The following is a 13871-nucleotide window of genomic DNA, read 5'->3' as shown; positions in this document are numbered from 1 at the left end:
GAACTTTTTCAAAGTAGAATGTTTTTCTTGTATTTCTGTTGTGCTTTACTGTCCCTGTTCAGTTCAACAATAGGAACAATGGGCTCATCTTTGCATACATTACTAGAGTTTCCAGTGTGTTTTTACTCTTCAGTATGTTTTTTCCTCAATTCTTCTCCATCTTCCACATAAAAAGTGAATAGTAGAGATGATTTAAACCAGTGAGATACCGCTAAGCTAAGGTCCTAGCTACAAGATCCTGTTTGTTTCTGTGTAACACCCTTCCCTAACTAGAAATGTGTGTGTAGAGGCAGAATTAAAGCCCATGCTAAGTGTGCTGTAAGCATGTTAAGAAAGTCAGTACTTGTTTTGTCTGTCTGGGACAGCCCCTTGTATTGGATAACAACTTTAAGGTTGAACCCTAGGCAGATAAAAGCCACAAATAAATGTAAATAAATTACTGATATCATTAAATAGATAAATATGTAAGTAGCCAATCAGTTGTGCTGTCTGCTTACAAAGAACATGTTGGGAGAGCAGTTAAGTAACTAAGCGTTACTAAATTGCAGCAGAGTAAAATCACATCTACTGGCAAACCGAGCTGATCTTTATTACTGAACTGTGTAAACATCAGGAGTTGATAGACAAATAGAAATCTGGCGCTGCATTCATTGATCAGCACAGCTCGCAATCTTTTTTTTTTATTTTTTGAAAAAACTTTTTTTTTTTTAAATTTGATCTTTTTGGCAAATTTTGGCAAGCAAGAATGGCCGAATTCGCCACGAGATCAAGTAAAAACTCGCTCCCTCATCCCTAAAATAAAATTAAAAAATATCTTCTAAATACTGTTTATATTTCATATGTTTGTTTGATAGTTTTATATAAGAAACTAATAAAAAGCATTAAGTACAGTCATACATCAGTAATTTATCTTTTTTTTTTTTTGTTTAGAAAAATGTGTTCATATAGAAAGTGTTTCTTTATGCAGACAATTTTGCAGAGGCTGCTGGTGGTCCTCTCTCAGTCTTCAGCACAACAGGGTGGCTACAAATAATAACATTCTGAAAGGAGCATGAATTGCACAGGCATTAGGGATGCATTGTTCTCTGCAAACGATATAAGTTATTTATTGGGACTAATTGAACACATATGTTTAGAACAGGAAGTATAATATATTAGGATTTAAAACAGTTTTGTTTTTTGTTTTTTTTTTGTTTTTACATTAGTGACACTTCAATATTGGAAATTAGCATTATTTACATAAAGATTTTTTTAGATATAAAACTTCTTAAGACCAAGAAATAGGTAATAGTTGCTACACCAAAATTAACATTTATGAGACCAGTAAGTACTAGAAATATTTTTTATGCACTGCCATATATCCATCTTACAAAAGGAGGATAAAGGTATTGGGGGTTGAAAAGAGTTTAGGCTGCAAAGTGGATTATCATGATGTGCAGCTCTGTTGACTTAAGCCATTCAGTTATGTACAAGCACAAATTTGACAATGACTACATCAGTACAGCTAATACTATTTAGCAGAGACAAATAACATAAAAGACCATCAAATTGTATCATTCTTTCTTAAATTCCCAAAAGTCCTATTTCTGTCTGCCTTCAAGTCCAGAATATTTCCACTGATTAGGAGCCACCAAAAAGATATACCATATTCAAATACTTTACCCCATATCAGATAAAACAGTGTTTTTCTGTAGAAATGAGTTGGGGCAATTAAACTACAACCAGAACAAAATATTGTTTTTAGAAGTGTATTTATAGGAAAACCTTTTCTTGTTTTACTTTTAGATAATATAGAATTTTACGTGTAACTCGGGTAGCACTAAAAACCAGGCAGGTATTTTCTTTTCCCACTACCTAAAATTTTTAAAAAAAGGGTCTTAGTTATCTCTTTTAAGGTTAGTATTGTTAACTGTTGCCATTTCTATGGAGCTCTACAAAACAAAGATTGGGAATGATCCAAAAGTATCAAGTTTTTGGTTAGGGTCTTGAAGCACACTTCTTGTAGTATCCATATAGTAAGAATCCATTTTTTCATGAAGCTATGGATGTTCAGATTCAACATTACTGAAAAAAGTGGTGCTGCAGAGTGCTTTCTACAATGCTGTCAGTCTATCTTACCCGAGCCTTTCAGTATATTGTTTGTTCTCTGTAGAATCATGAGTCAATCAAAAGTCTTTTGACTCCTGTAAAATAATGCCACTTCACCAGTTCCATTAACAAAATCTGAATCTTAGGCACATGCTGACTGTAGTCTTTCTTTGAGTTTTTGAACACATTTCAAGTAAAGAAAATGTAAAAAAAGCATTGTTTTCGGGTCCATTGACAGTTTTCTTTTCCAGCTCATACTGGACCAGTTTATTCAGACGTGTATTTTCTCAAAGACAATTCCATCATTGAAGAGGTATGCACATTCCTCCCTCTTCACAGGAATAAAAGTTCCCTCATTCTTCATACTTTGCTGAACAGCCTTCGTTGGTCTTCTACATGAAGACTCCCTGAGCGGTTTGAGGTTTTATAAGATATCAACAAAACTCTTAGAGCCTTACAAGACATCTCTCTCCTCCTCCATCTCACTTTCTACTGCGCCTCTTCCATTTCTATTCTCTTATCTCTTTCTTTTCCAAAACACAGAGTCTGATGGAAGTTTAGAGGTAGTAGCCGATAAGTTTCGATGGATGAAAGTCTTGTAAGCAGCGATTTCTCTGTGGAGGCAGAAAAAGAATTACATGAGAACATGCCAAGTGACCATTCTTCTTTTTTATCCAAAATCCAAACAAAGCAAATGGTGTCAGCCATGCTTGCATCTCACACTTCGTAAGTGTCTGTAATAAGCATGATGTTTTACAGTCAGTTCTGATTAGTTTTAGATAACAAGTATTAGGAAATACTTGCAAAGTCTTTTAAGCAACCATGTTACATTAGTGTAACAGTCACAGTGCTGGGGTTGTTTGGTTTCTATCAGCAATACTGAAGTCCTTGAAATCCTTTCCAAAGGAATTCAATTTTATATTTGTTTATGCATCTTATCTCTGCTATTTTTATAGAGCCAATTTGTGGCGTTTAGCCATTTTGCTGCCTGTAAACCAGGGAGGTACAGAAGGTAAAAGTTAAGTTTTAGGTGAGGCAGCATGAGTAAACAAAAGCAGGAGACAGCTTATGTAACTTTCCTTGCTAGGGGTTTTGTAAAGACTATCATTTTAGTACAGAAAACATCATCCAAACTCATCTAAACTTGGTACAGAGCAGACCAAACAATAAAAGATGATTGCTCTAGCTTTTTGGCTATAAACCAGTTTTCTCAACCTTTAGTTCTCACTTTGATTTTCTCTTTATTAAATAAGGTTGATGATAATCAAAGTCCGAGAGAACCAGCACCTTCCCTAAATTTGTAACATGCTAAGGCAATGCTTGAGGAACCCTCTTTACTTTACAGTACATACCAGCCTTATTCCACATCACTCATTATTTTTTTCTAAATCAACAGCTACTGTTAACATGGATTAGTTATTTAATGTATATACAGGTAGTTCCTGAGTTAAGGACATCCGCCATAAGGACGACTCCTAGATAAGAACGGGGCTTCCCTGCTCATTCGTGTGCAGGACAGAGGCTTGATGGAGTGGAGGGGACAGTTCTCATGACTTCTTTTGATGTTCTGCAACTTTTCGTAACTCTTTAATGACCAAGAAAAACTCAGCAGTTGTTTCCTTTTGCATATCAAAGCACAACTTGCTCCAGAAGTTAATGAATGTCTAGGCTCCATAAAGATTTTTTGCTTTGTTTATGAAAAACTCACAGTGAGGATTTTTTACAGTAACTGACACCATGCTGCCTAATAATATGTTGAGACAAACATCTGTTCTAATTGCATTTATTAAAATAATGTACCTGTTCCTACTTACATACAAATTCAACTTAAGAACAAACCTAAGGTCCCTATCTTGTATGTAACCCATTGACTACCTGTATATAAATTATTTGGGGGGATTAGATAAATAAGAGTATATTACAGGATTTCTACATCCCAGCAGGGTATAAATAAAGAAGGAATATTAAGTCTAACAGAATATTGTACAGATCTCTGGAATGGGATAATGAGAGAGCACAACCAATATAAGTAGATAAGAGAGCATCGCTGCATGTAAGGATGACATGAAGCACTTTTGGAGAGACACCAGTGAAAATTTATTATGGATGGCTTTCCATATTACCTGCCAAGTGATTGTGGGAAGATCTCCTGGAATGTGTTCCTATCTTCTCAATTTAAATGCCAGATCATAATGTTTTGTGAATGACTAACAACCGACCAATTTATACAGAACAGCTCTTCAAGAATCAGTGATACAAAAATGACATCCTATCCAATCACTGGCATAAAAAAAACAAGGGCGTGGGAGAACAGAGGTGGATAACTGTATTTTTTAGAATGACTGCAAAGCAGAGGATAATTCAACATTGACACCAAAGGAGTAGAGGACCATGAAGCTAAATAGCATAAGTTGGCTGCTAGTTAGCTGGTATTTGGTGAAGTCTGGCAGGGCCAGCCCACTCAGACTAAAACGTTTGCATTTTTTAGTTAATACTAATATTATAGCACAATGCTTTTAATTATTGTCATTTTATTTGCTGCTTTTATAATTACAGGTTGTTTTACCTGTAATACCTACATTTTGAAAAGTAGGCTCATACCACATCAATGCAAGAGCATCAATATATTGATAAATAAACTTTCTATAGTAATATATTGATGCCTACTGAGTGAAGTGTTAGCAGATGCATTTTGTTTCTTTGCAGCAAATACATTTATGTTAATAATAAGGGTGAACCCTACCTCAGTAAATGCAAAAGGTTGACTCGAGACTTCTTTGTGTTTTGCAAGTTATTTGTTGGTAATATTTCCTTATTGTCTCTTTGTACATTGGCAACTGTGTTCCTAAAAGAACAAGAGAATCTTTATTTGCAAGTGGTTTATTTTCTAGTAAAAACAAATAACATGATGATACCGTCAGCTGGTTTGCTATTCATTAACTGGCTTGTTTCCAGTGGCACAACAGCTGTAGCAGATGTGGTAAAGCAGGAGTGTGAGTGTGATAATGACAAATAAACTACCGTTAAATCTTGTAAATAGTAGAGCATCGTGTAAATAGCATAGCATCAGTGGTAAACTGTCTATCTATTCTTTGCATTTTCTTCCTGTGAACTGCATCTGGACTTCGAAGCGGCAGAAAGGCAAAACGTATCAATAGTATCTGATGCCCTTAGAACCTCCAGCTATTCTTCCCACATAAGTGCATTTGGCATGACATGGCCCAGTCATCTAGTGACTTACATAAGGGTCAGACCGATAAGAAATACAGTGATGGTGTTGTATTTCTTTGTGTTTAGTGAAGACTGGGTTAACACACTTGGATTTTTTTATTGCTTTATTGCATGTTTTATTGAAGCAATAGAAGACAGCTGGCATTTTGGTCACTTTTCATTGACACCACCCATGCCCTTTGCTATAGACAAATTCTTAGTAATAATAAAAAAGGGCACTAGAGTTGTGAAGAAATTAAATATTAAATAATTATGTTCTACATTTTAGCATGCAACCTACCTATCCATTACCTTTGATCTGTTAATCTAATATTGCAGAGCCCAGGGGAATTGATGTATGGCACAACAAGTGACAAATCTGTAGTTTGTAAATGGGGCCATGGGACATGTTAGATGGTTGTCAACAGAAACAGAAAATTTTAGCTACACTTCGCTGGCCAAATAGTATGACTGAGTTTATTGATAGACACCAGCTCTCCATTTTTGCCTCCATAGACATAAACATGGATGCTCAGACAAATTTAGTGTATGTGGCAACTGATAAACAATATTTGGACAGACATCATTGCTTATGTATCTGCCTGTCCTGCAACATTTATGGCCAGCTTTAATTCAAAGTAAAAAAAAATTACAAATTTTGGTTTTTTGTTCGGCAATTTTTAAAAAATAAATCAATTTACCAAATAAAATTAATTTACCTTTTTATTTTGAATCGAATTTATTTTTTATTAAGAAATTTTAATTTAATTAAACAAAATAGATTCATTTTTTGAAGTATGGATTCCGGTTCAATTTACAAAAAAAAAACTTATCACAGTTGAGCTTATCAGAGTTTAGCAACATCCTTCCTCGATTCACTTATCATGCATTGTTGCACAGATTAAGGACTTGTTTTAAAACTATCTTTATGATAATCTTTTAATGGCACACAATATATGGCTAAAGAGATTTATTGCAGTGAAATAATGTGTAAAGAGAAAGTTGATCAAAAGTTGATCAATCTTTTGGAGACCTCCCACTTTCTGGGGAAAACTTTGTGGGTGCACAGACTGTGCAAATGGCATGTCAGATTGTGCTCTCATCTAAGCTTTTTGGTCAGATTGAAATCCCTGAAAAAATAAATGAGAATCTTTGGCACAAATTTTTCTATTCATGGTTTGTGAATGCAGACACAGTTTGTCTTGGTCTAGAGCAGCTATGCCCAACAAGAGATCCATGGAACCCTAGTTTCTCCCTAATTTTGGGGCCAACACCACTTAGTAGAGGCAGTTGTATGTAACCAAGGAAAAATTTAGTAATTAAAAATATATTTATGCCCTCAGGCAGTAATAAGAAACGCTTAAAAAGAACATGTCACAAAAAATTAGTCAAGTACAGATTTAAAAAAAGTGCAACATACATAAATATATTAAAAATAACAAAAATAGATAAAACATATCTAGACATAAAGGATTTGTAATGCTTGCCGTGAAAATCACCCTGATATTATTTTAAGATATACTTCTAAATGACAGCAATACTTAAAGTAGCTGTTCTTTTACGTACATGTGTAGCCAAATCTTTTTCCCGTTTTAGATTAAATAGTAAAAGGATTAGAACCCTGATCAGGTTCTGATGTCAGTTTTTTACTGCTATTTGTTGATAACAAAATTTTATTTGTAGGTTCATCTTTTATTAAGGACGTCATCTAGTGGCAACTGATAAAGAAGGGGATACCCCTTTCTTAAAATGTTTGTCTCACTTCCTGTAGCTTCTATTTGACAGTAACATAAATGTCTCCAAGTGGACCCAGACAACAAACATGGCATTGGCAGATATTTTAACCCTTACATATTCTATACATTTAAAAAAAAAAAAAAAAACTTTAACTATGATACATTTTTTTTACAATATCTATTCGAATGCAGCAGTGTTGTGATATTTTATGGTGGCCAAGAGACATCATTACCTAATCAAATTTTGTAAGTTCTAGTAAAAAAATGACCACAGGCTGTCAAGAGTTAAGCTGTGTGTTATGTAACTGTTTAGTGACACGGTAACACAGGTGGAAAGGATTTATGGCACAATTAGAACATTTCTTTCATTTAACATTAACAGATTGTTAAAAGATACTGTGTGCAGCATGATTTTCACTCCAAGACCAAGCTGTAAACAACTTACCACTGCAAATACATGCATATGTGGTTCCCTATTATAAACATGGCCTGCTACCCAACCAATTGCATGTTCTACTTTTACCTGCTATATGAAATATAAAACACATGTCCTTACTCACCATGGTTGATTATAACAGAAGCTCATACATATTCCGTCCTTTAGATCTTGACACTGGCATCTTGCTGCAGCCTTTCTCTTACATCTTCTAGGGTTTCCTAATCCATATGGGATAGTTTGCCTATAAATACAGAATTCAGGCAGGATTATATTATGATGTTATATTATATTATGATATGAAAAACTAAACAACAGTGATTTACTGGAAACCTGTTTATCATGCAAAGTCAGCTATTTTAACATAATGGGCCTGGTTTATCAAAGCTCTCCAAGACTGGAGAAGATAAACTATCATTAGAGAATATGGGTGATCCAGCAAAATTGGAATGGATCTGGTCTAGAACTGAAAACATTTGCCAAATAATAGCACATGATAAGAAATAAGAAATCCATTCCAAGTTTGCTGGCTCAGCAGGTTCTCCCATGATAGTCTATCTTCTCTCTGTATGACAAGTTTCAATAATCTTTGGCTATACACTATATAAATGTTGTTAAAGTATGGAATGTGGAATATATTTTAACATTTTATAGTGTATAGCCAAGGATTATTTGAACTCATTAATTCATTTGTCCTACAGACCTACATCGTGGTAACATATTCCAGAAACAGTCACCAAAATTACCTAATGAAGTATAATACAGCTAATACAACATTCAAAATTAAACCTCAGTAAGTTATAAGTCTCTCTTTATGACATATCTCTCTGTAATTCAGGAACCAGTACATTGTTTATATACATATATAATTCTAGGTTTTCCACCTATTTTAGAGGAACACCTTCATTGATAACATTCTCTTCGTGGATATATGTACTATAAACATAATAATGTGATCTTCATCGTAAAAAAAACAGTGAAGCCAATGACTTCAGGTTTCAATCAGACTAAAAGTAAGAATTATAAATACCACTTAATATTAGGTTTATATCAATGAAAACCTTTTGATAATAACTGTACAATTAGAATGTATATATAATAGAAACATTAATCCTTTTTATTCTATATAGAACTGTTTAAACCTACAGACAGAATCCATTATTTAGCGTGATCCTTGAAAGTTACTAACGACAGACAGAAGTAAGTTAATTACACCTTTGATATAAAGTCATCCCATTTGATTGGACTATATGTATCTATACCTAACCCACAGATGTGCATTATGAAAGTTTTTTTTTACTAATATAATAATTGCTATAAACTGATAAAAGCATTATATGGTATTTACATATATATGTTATGTGTTATTTCAGTATGATGAACTCTCAAATCCCGTGAAGAAGCCCCAAATGGGCAAAACTTGTCAGGAAAATAAGACAAACTATTATTCTGTGTATGTCATGGTATCTTATATATCTACTTAATACGGAAACTTCCTGTTGAATAAGATCATTTGGTTTTACATGAGAACTAGCTTAGTAGACTCTTGTTTAAAATTAGGTTTCCCTTTTTTATTAATATATGTTACTTTGAATCATCTAAATAGGTTAGTTTGGAAAAAAAATTTCCTTTGAAGATAATCTGCTTTAAAAGCTTGTTTTTCTTTCCTTTGTTCTTGTGATTATTCTCAGGCTTGGCAGATACACAAATATCTAGTATCCCTCTAGTGAACAACCCCTACCTTTGAGGTCTAATACGTACTTGTAAGCATTCATGCTTTCCAATTACCACCTATCTCAGCACTTATAACCAACCAACAACCATCATCTCCCCCAAACTGTAACCCCTACCTGAACACTAAGGGGTTCATATATAAATAAGATTCCCTGATATTCAGCAATCATTCTCTAGTGGTGAATCAATCAAAGAATGTTTGCTGAATGTCAGATTCTGTGCTTCACAAATAGACCCCTAAACAGGAATCCATAATTAATCTTTAATATTATCCTAATGATCCCCTAACCCCAACACCAAAAATGATCTGCCAAAACCTAGTGTGACTTTAAAAAGTATAAAGCGGTGTACATTATTCTCAAAAATATTCACTGCAGGTAATTTTACCTGGGATTTTCATTTTAAAAAGCAAGCAATGATTAACCACTTTTGAATGTTTGGTGAACAGCACAGCCTCTGCTTTATAAACATGCCCCATTGTGTATTACCTGTTGGTACACCAAGACAATAACCGTTATAAAAATGAGTTATATGTCTTCATAGAAGTATATTAACATTATTCTCTATTGTTTTATTGGTCTCCTTTGATTGTTCTCTTGCAAAACCTGCTAAATGTTTTTATTGTCTGCAGGCATTCAGTAGAATGAATATGTTATATTACATGTCCTGTTAAATGGTTACCTACAGGAAGTCAGTAAAAGTGCCACCTGTAAGTGTTGCAAAGGTTCTGTTCCCATTACGTATTCTAGCGGTGCCTCTGAATACATAACATGGTAAATGTTGCATTTATTGTTACCAGAACAATGACAAGCTTGCTAGCAGTAGCAGAAAAAAGGTTAGGACACTCCAACGGCTGTTGAAGGTCATTTCAGGTCATTGTAGGCCACCCTATCCCACAGATAATAAAACTGGCCTGCACAGCTAAACCCTCTTGGTCCAACTGCATGTTACCTTTTGGTCCGGTAGCAAAAGCTAGATGAGGGTGTTGTGTCCTCGGTAGTGCTGGGCTGCCCTACAGGTTGTGTTTAGACCTATTTTTTGTGAGTTTCGCTTAAGTAGGAATCAAGCTTAAGCAGTACATATTCATAGCAATAACTGTATTAAAGAAGTTCATGACGTCACCAAAGTTCAACCCCTCTGTCCACCCTTGGAGCATGACACAGTTTACTATGAGTACTAAAGTACTTCATTTATGAATGATTAGAAAACTTTTAGTTTCAGCTAGTAATTTCTATCACTAGTGTTTTTCAGTAAAACACATTTATCACATGAATGTGTATGATGATCCATAAATATTCTAATCACTACTGAAACATTTTTTTACTCTTTTTTTTTTTTAGTTAAAATTACACTGATCAATATTAAATGTGAAATCTAGGCTGGTAAAATGGCTAAAATTTAAATCATTATAATTTATCAAATAATTTATAATTTTGTTTTAAAAACAAATATAAAAACAACTATAGGTACCTGATTCTATCCTAAATTGAGCTTCAGCACAGTAATCAAGGAGACTGGTTATATTGTATATATTTCATATATTGTATTTGTCCCTATGTGGTCCTATTCTTGTGTTATATTTCTGCCTGTTTATTCTGTCTGAATTGACAAGCCAGAAAGAGGCACTTTACAACCACACCGGTAAACACTCCCAATTACTGCCAATTATTTAATTCATAAAAGTTGTGCTTAGGATCATTGCATATGCTTACGGATATGAAACCATTTACTACCATCATTGACAGTAAACTCTGTCCTCCGACAACAGAAGTTGAAAGGAAGATCTTGGCTCCCATTCCATAGATCCAGTGGTTTCTTAAGCAGTCGGCAGATGGACTGCTAGTTGCTTTATACCGGTCCTGGAACTTCAGGTCAATATATGGAAATTTAAAATACTTCATATTATCCCTTTATTTCTGGAGAGTTCAGGTTTGCTTGAGACACTGAGGTTGAATTACCAACCTAATATTGGATGTACACTTAACAAAGTGGACTACTGCTTTATAAAGGATAAAACACTTAGCTTAGTGAATTAGGTGAGGCTCAAATGACTTCAGCCATCCAATAAAGTGCAGACAAAACCATGTCTTTTTTAATTTTCTTGTTTATGATGGCTTTTCATTGCAAAGTGAGTTTTTACCACATTACCTAAGCTAAGTAAAATATCCCCTGTAGATGCAAATACATTATTTGGTTGGGGAGCGCTGGCATGGAGACCATCAGTGGGTCAGGGGGACCTTTTACACCAACTCTGTTACTTTTTCCTGAATGGGTTTGGTAGAATTGTCTCTTTACAATAACTACAAACCTCTTGGCAGATAACATTGGTCAGTAAGATGTATTTTAACAGTGTACTACTGCAACAGTTTGTCCAGGTGTCCTATATCTGTGTGGTACCATTTATCCAGGTCATTCAAAGCAGAAATAACATAAAAAAACATGGACTAAGTGCTATGAAGAGTTAGATAATCTTTACTTACCCTCCTGTATTGACCCAAATAATATCTAGGTGACAAAAGTATATGCATTCTTTATCCATCCAGTTATTACAAGAACATCTCTTAATTCGCAAGTGAACATTCGAAGGTGCAGCTGAAATTGCCTCTGAGAAAGAAAGGGCACCTGCAAAAAATAATTATGTTCACTATATCTGTAGGTAATTCAGCATTCACATATCTTTTCATCATTGAATTTTTATACCATATCTTTATACTTTCAAAATTTTTTTTAGAAAGGCTAGTAATCTAATAGCTATAATGCTGAAAAGGTCAAATGTATGGGAAATGGAAATAAATGGAAATGTAAAACATTGTTTTCAAATGGTTTGTAACTAGAGCTACCTGTGTGAAAAACACGCCACATGTGTGACTCATTGTTTTCTGTGTACAATATGGGATTGCTTTGGCTAGTGGTTGCATCATAGGGGAGCAATTATTCTGAGTTTTTAGTACATAGCCCATGTCACTATTTAGGATGCATTGTAGGGAGTCAGGACCTGTTTGAAGATATGATGTTATCGTAAGATTTGAGCCTAAGCAACCCCGTTGTCCAACACCCCCTATTCTTCTCTGTATTATATAATGTAATATACACAGCCCCACAACAAAATAACTATGCTAAAGAAAAAACCTTTAATGAGAGAATAAACAGAATGCCGTTGCTGACGTCCTTTTCAAAATACAAAATGCTTGGCTGATTCTGGCATCTGGCATACTTTCAAAGTTGCTGATTGAAAACAAGTACGAATCAGCTACAGTCCAGATCTACATCTACCTATAGTCAGTTGCACCAAAGTGCTTTCTACAAACCTCACACAGTTCTCAACACTTTATTGTAAATTTATGCCCTGATCATAACATACTTTCAAAGTAGTTTTTTAAAAGTTATGAATAAATAACAAGATAGCGTACTATTCAAAAAAAAAGGAATTACAGAAAAGTTTTAAAACCAGGGACAAATCTAGTGAAGAATTTTAGAAACTGTGTCTGAGTTTGACAGTTGTCACCATTATCCTCCAACCATATCAGAATAGGAGAATGACAGATTAGAAATACTATAATCTATTTTAAGAATATATATCTATTTTTGTATATTTATGCCAATAAAACATTACTGTTATACTACTTACTGATCCCAATGTATTCAATGTTCCCAGGATGCACCTTACAACCTTAATACAACCTTATACCTCCAGCATGTTTTCGTATCCTAATCTTATCTCCCAACCTTGGAACACCTCCAGTTATCTCCTTCGCTTTACATACAGTACAACACCAACCCCCTTTAGTTGCTATCATGCCATTATGAGCATGGTTATAAAAATGCATAAAGGCCACCCTGTACATTGGACATTAGGTACACTATATTGTACAACAAATTTTCTGCAATATTAATAACATTGTGTATTACTTCTTCTCCACTTTTATACATATAAGCAATGTCATGTAAGCTATTAAAGGCTAACTAACATATACAGATGTTGCTTAAAATTCCCGCCATAACTTTTTCTTGTTCTGAGCACCCAACCCTACTTTTTTCATTCATCGTTAGTTCATTATCAGTAATCATACATCCATTATAACCAGTGCCAGTTCCCCCTGCACATCTGCAAAAGACTTCACTCTCATCAGAATATACAATAGGTTGCTGTATACCTAGAAAAAGCAATGGTTATGTATTATGTTGCAGCTTTTGTAAAATAAATCTGCAGAGTGTTAAAATAGAAAGTAGTTAATGCCAGTCTGTAAATGAGGAATGAGATAAAGTGACTCACCCACTGCAGCTAGCACCAGTGGCAGTAAACCAGCTCCCAACATTCTGCACATTGGACGGGTGATACTGAACAGTAGGTAACCTGCTGAAATGCTAAGGTATAAATACTCTATAGCACTTCCACGCCTTTCATTGTAGTCCAGGTGAGCAAAGAGGCAGCTCTCAGAACCACCCACTTCCCAGCCCTTTTCTGCTGAAATCAATGTTATCATAGCTGAGATTATTCATTGGACAGTAAGGTATAAAAGAAGACTATTCATATTTAGCACTCAGATGAGTTAACACCTGATTTTCCTTAAAAGGGCACTGACTACAAATTCCTTGCTGCACTGTGTAATACAAGGGAATAAATATACTGCATGCCGGGTATTTACCAGTCTTACATTTCAAAACAA

At 34.6% G+C, this 13871-nt stretch overlaps 1 protein-coding gene across 1 annotated transcript; it reads right to left on the bottom strand.

Moving 5' to 3' along the window:
* Window positions 1-1078: 1078 nt before the first annotated feature.
* LOC140337257 (endothelin-2-like) lies at window positions 1079-13547 on the bottom strand. The gene is made up of 5 exons (XM_072420910.1): window positions 13478-13547; window positions 11685-11826; window positions 7595-7714; window positions 4832-4933; window positions 1079-2702 (listed from the first exon to the last, which is right to left on the bottom strand). The coding sequence occupies exons 1-5, from the start codon at window positions 13527-13529 to the stop codon at window positions 2606-2608; spliced, it is 513 nt and encodes a 170-aa protein (XP_072277011.1). The 5' UTR covers window positions 13530-13547; the 3' UTR covers window positions 1079-2605.
* Between the last annotated feature and the right edge of the window lie 324 nt (window positions 13548-13871).

This window comes from Pyxicephalus adspersus, chromosome 1 (assembly GCF_032062135.1).
Source record: "Pyxicephalus adspersus chromosome 1, UCB_Pads_2.0, whole genome shotgun sequence".
Classification (NCBI taxonomy): Eukaryota; Metazoa; Chordata; class Amphibia; order Anura; family Pyxicephalidae; genus Pyxicephalus; species Pyxicephalus adspersus.
The sequence above is the reverse complement of the archived record's forward strand: the minus strand, read 5'-3'. Positions and strand labels throughout refer to the sequence as shown.

Bases quoted from the DNA above. Each gene is read 5' to 3' on its own strand.
- LOC140337257 (XM_072420910.1), bottom strand. From the start codon at position 13,529: ATGTGCAGAATGTTGGGAGCTGGTTTACTGCCACTGGTGCTAGCTGCA. The intron at 4,934-7,594 runs GTGAGTAAGGAC...TTGTTCTTTTAG, and splicing joins TTCTGTTATAATCAACCATG to GAACACAGTTGCCAATGTAC. The intron at 2,703-4,831 runs GTAGGGTTCACC...CTGCCTCCACAG, and splicing joins AACCTTTTGCATTTACTGAG to AGAAATCGCTGCTTACAAGA.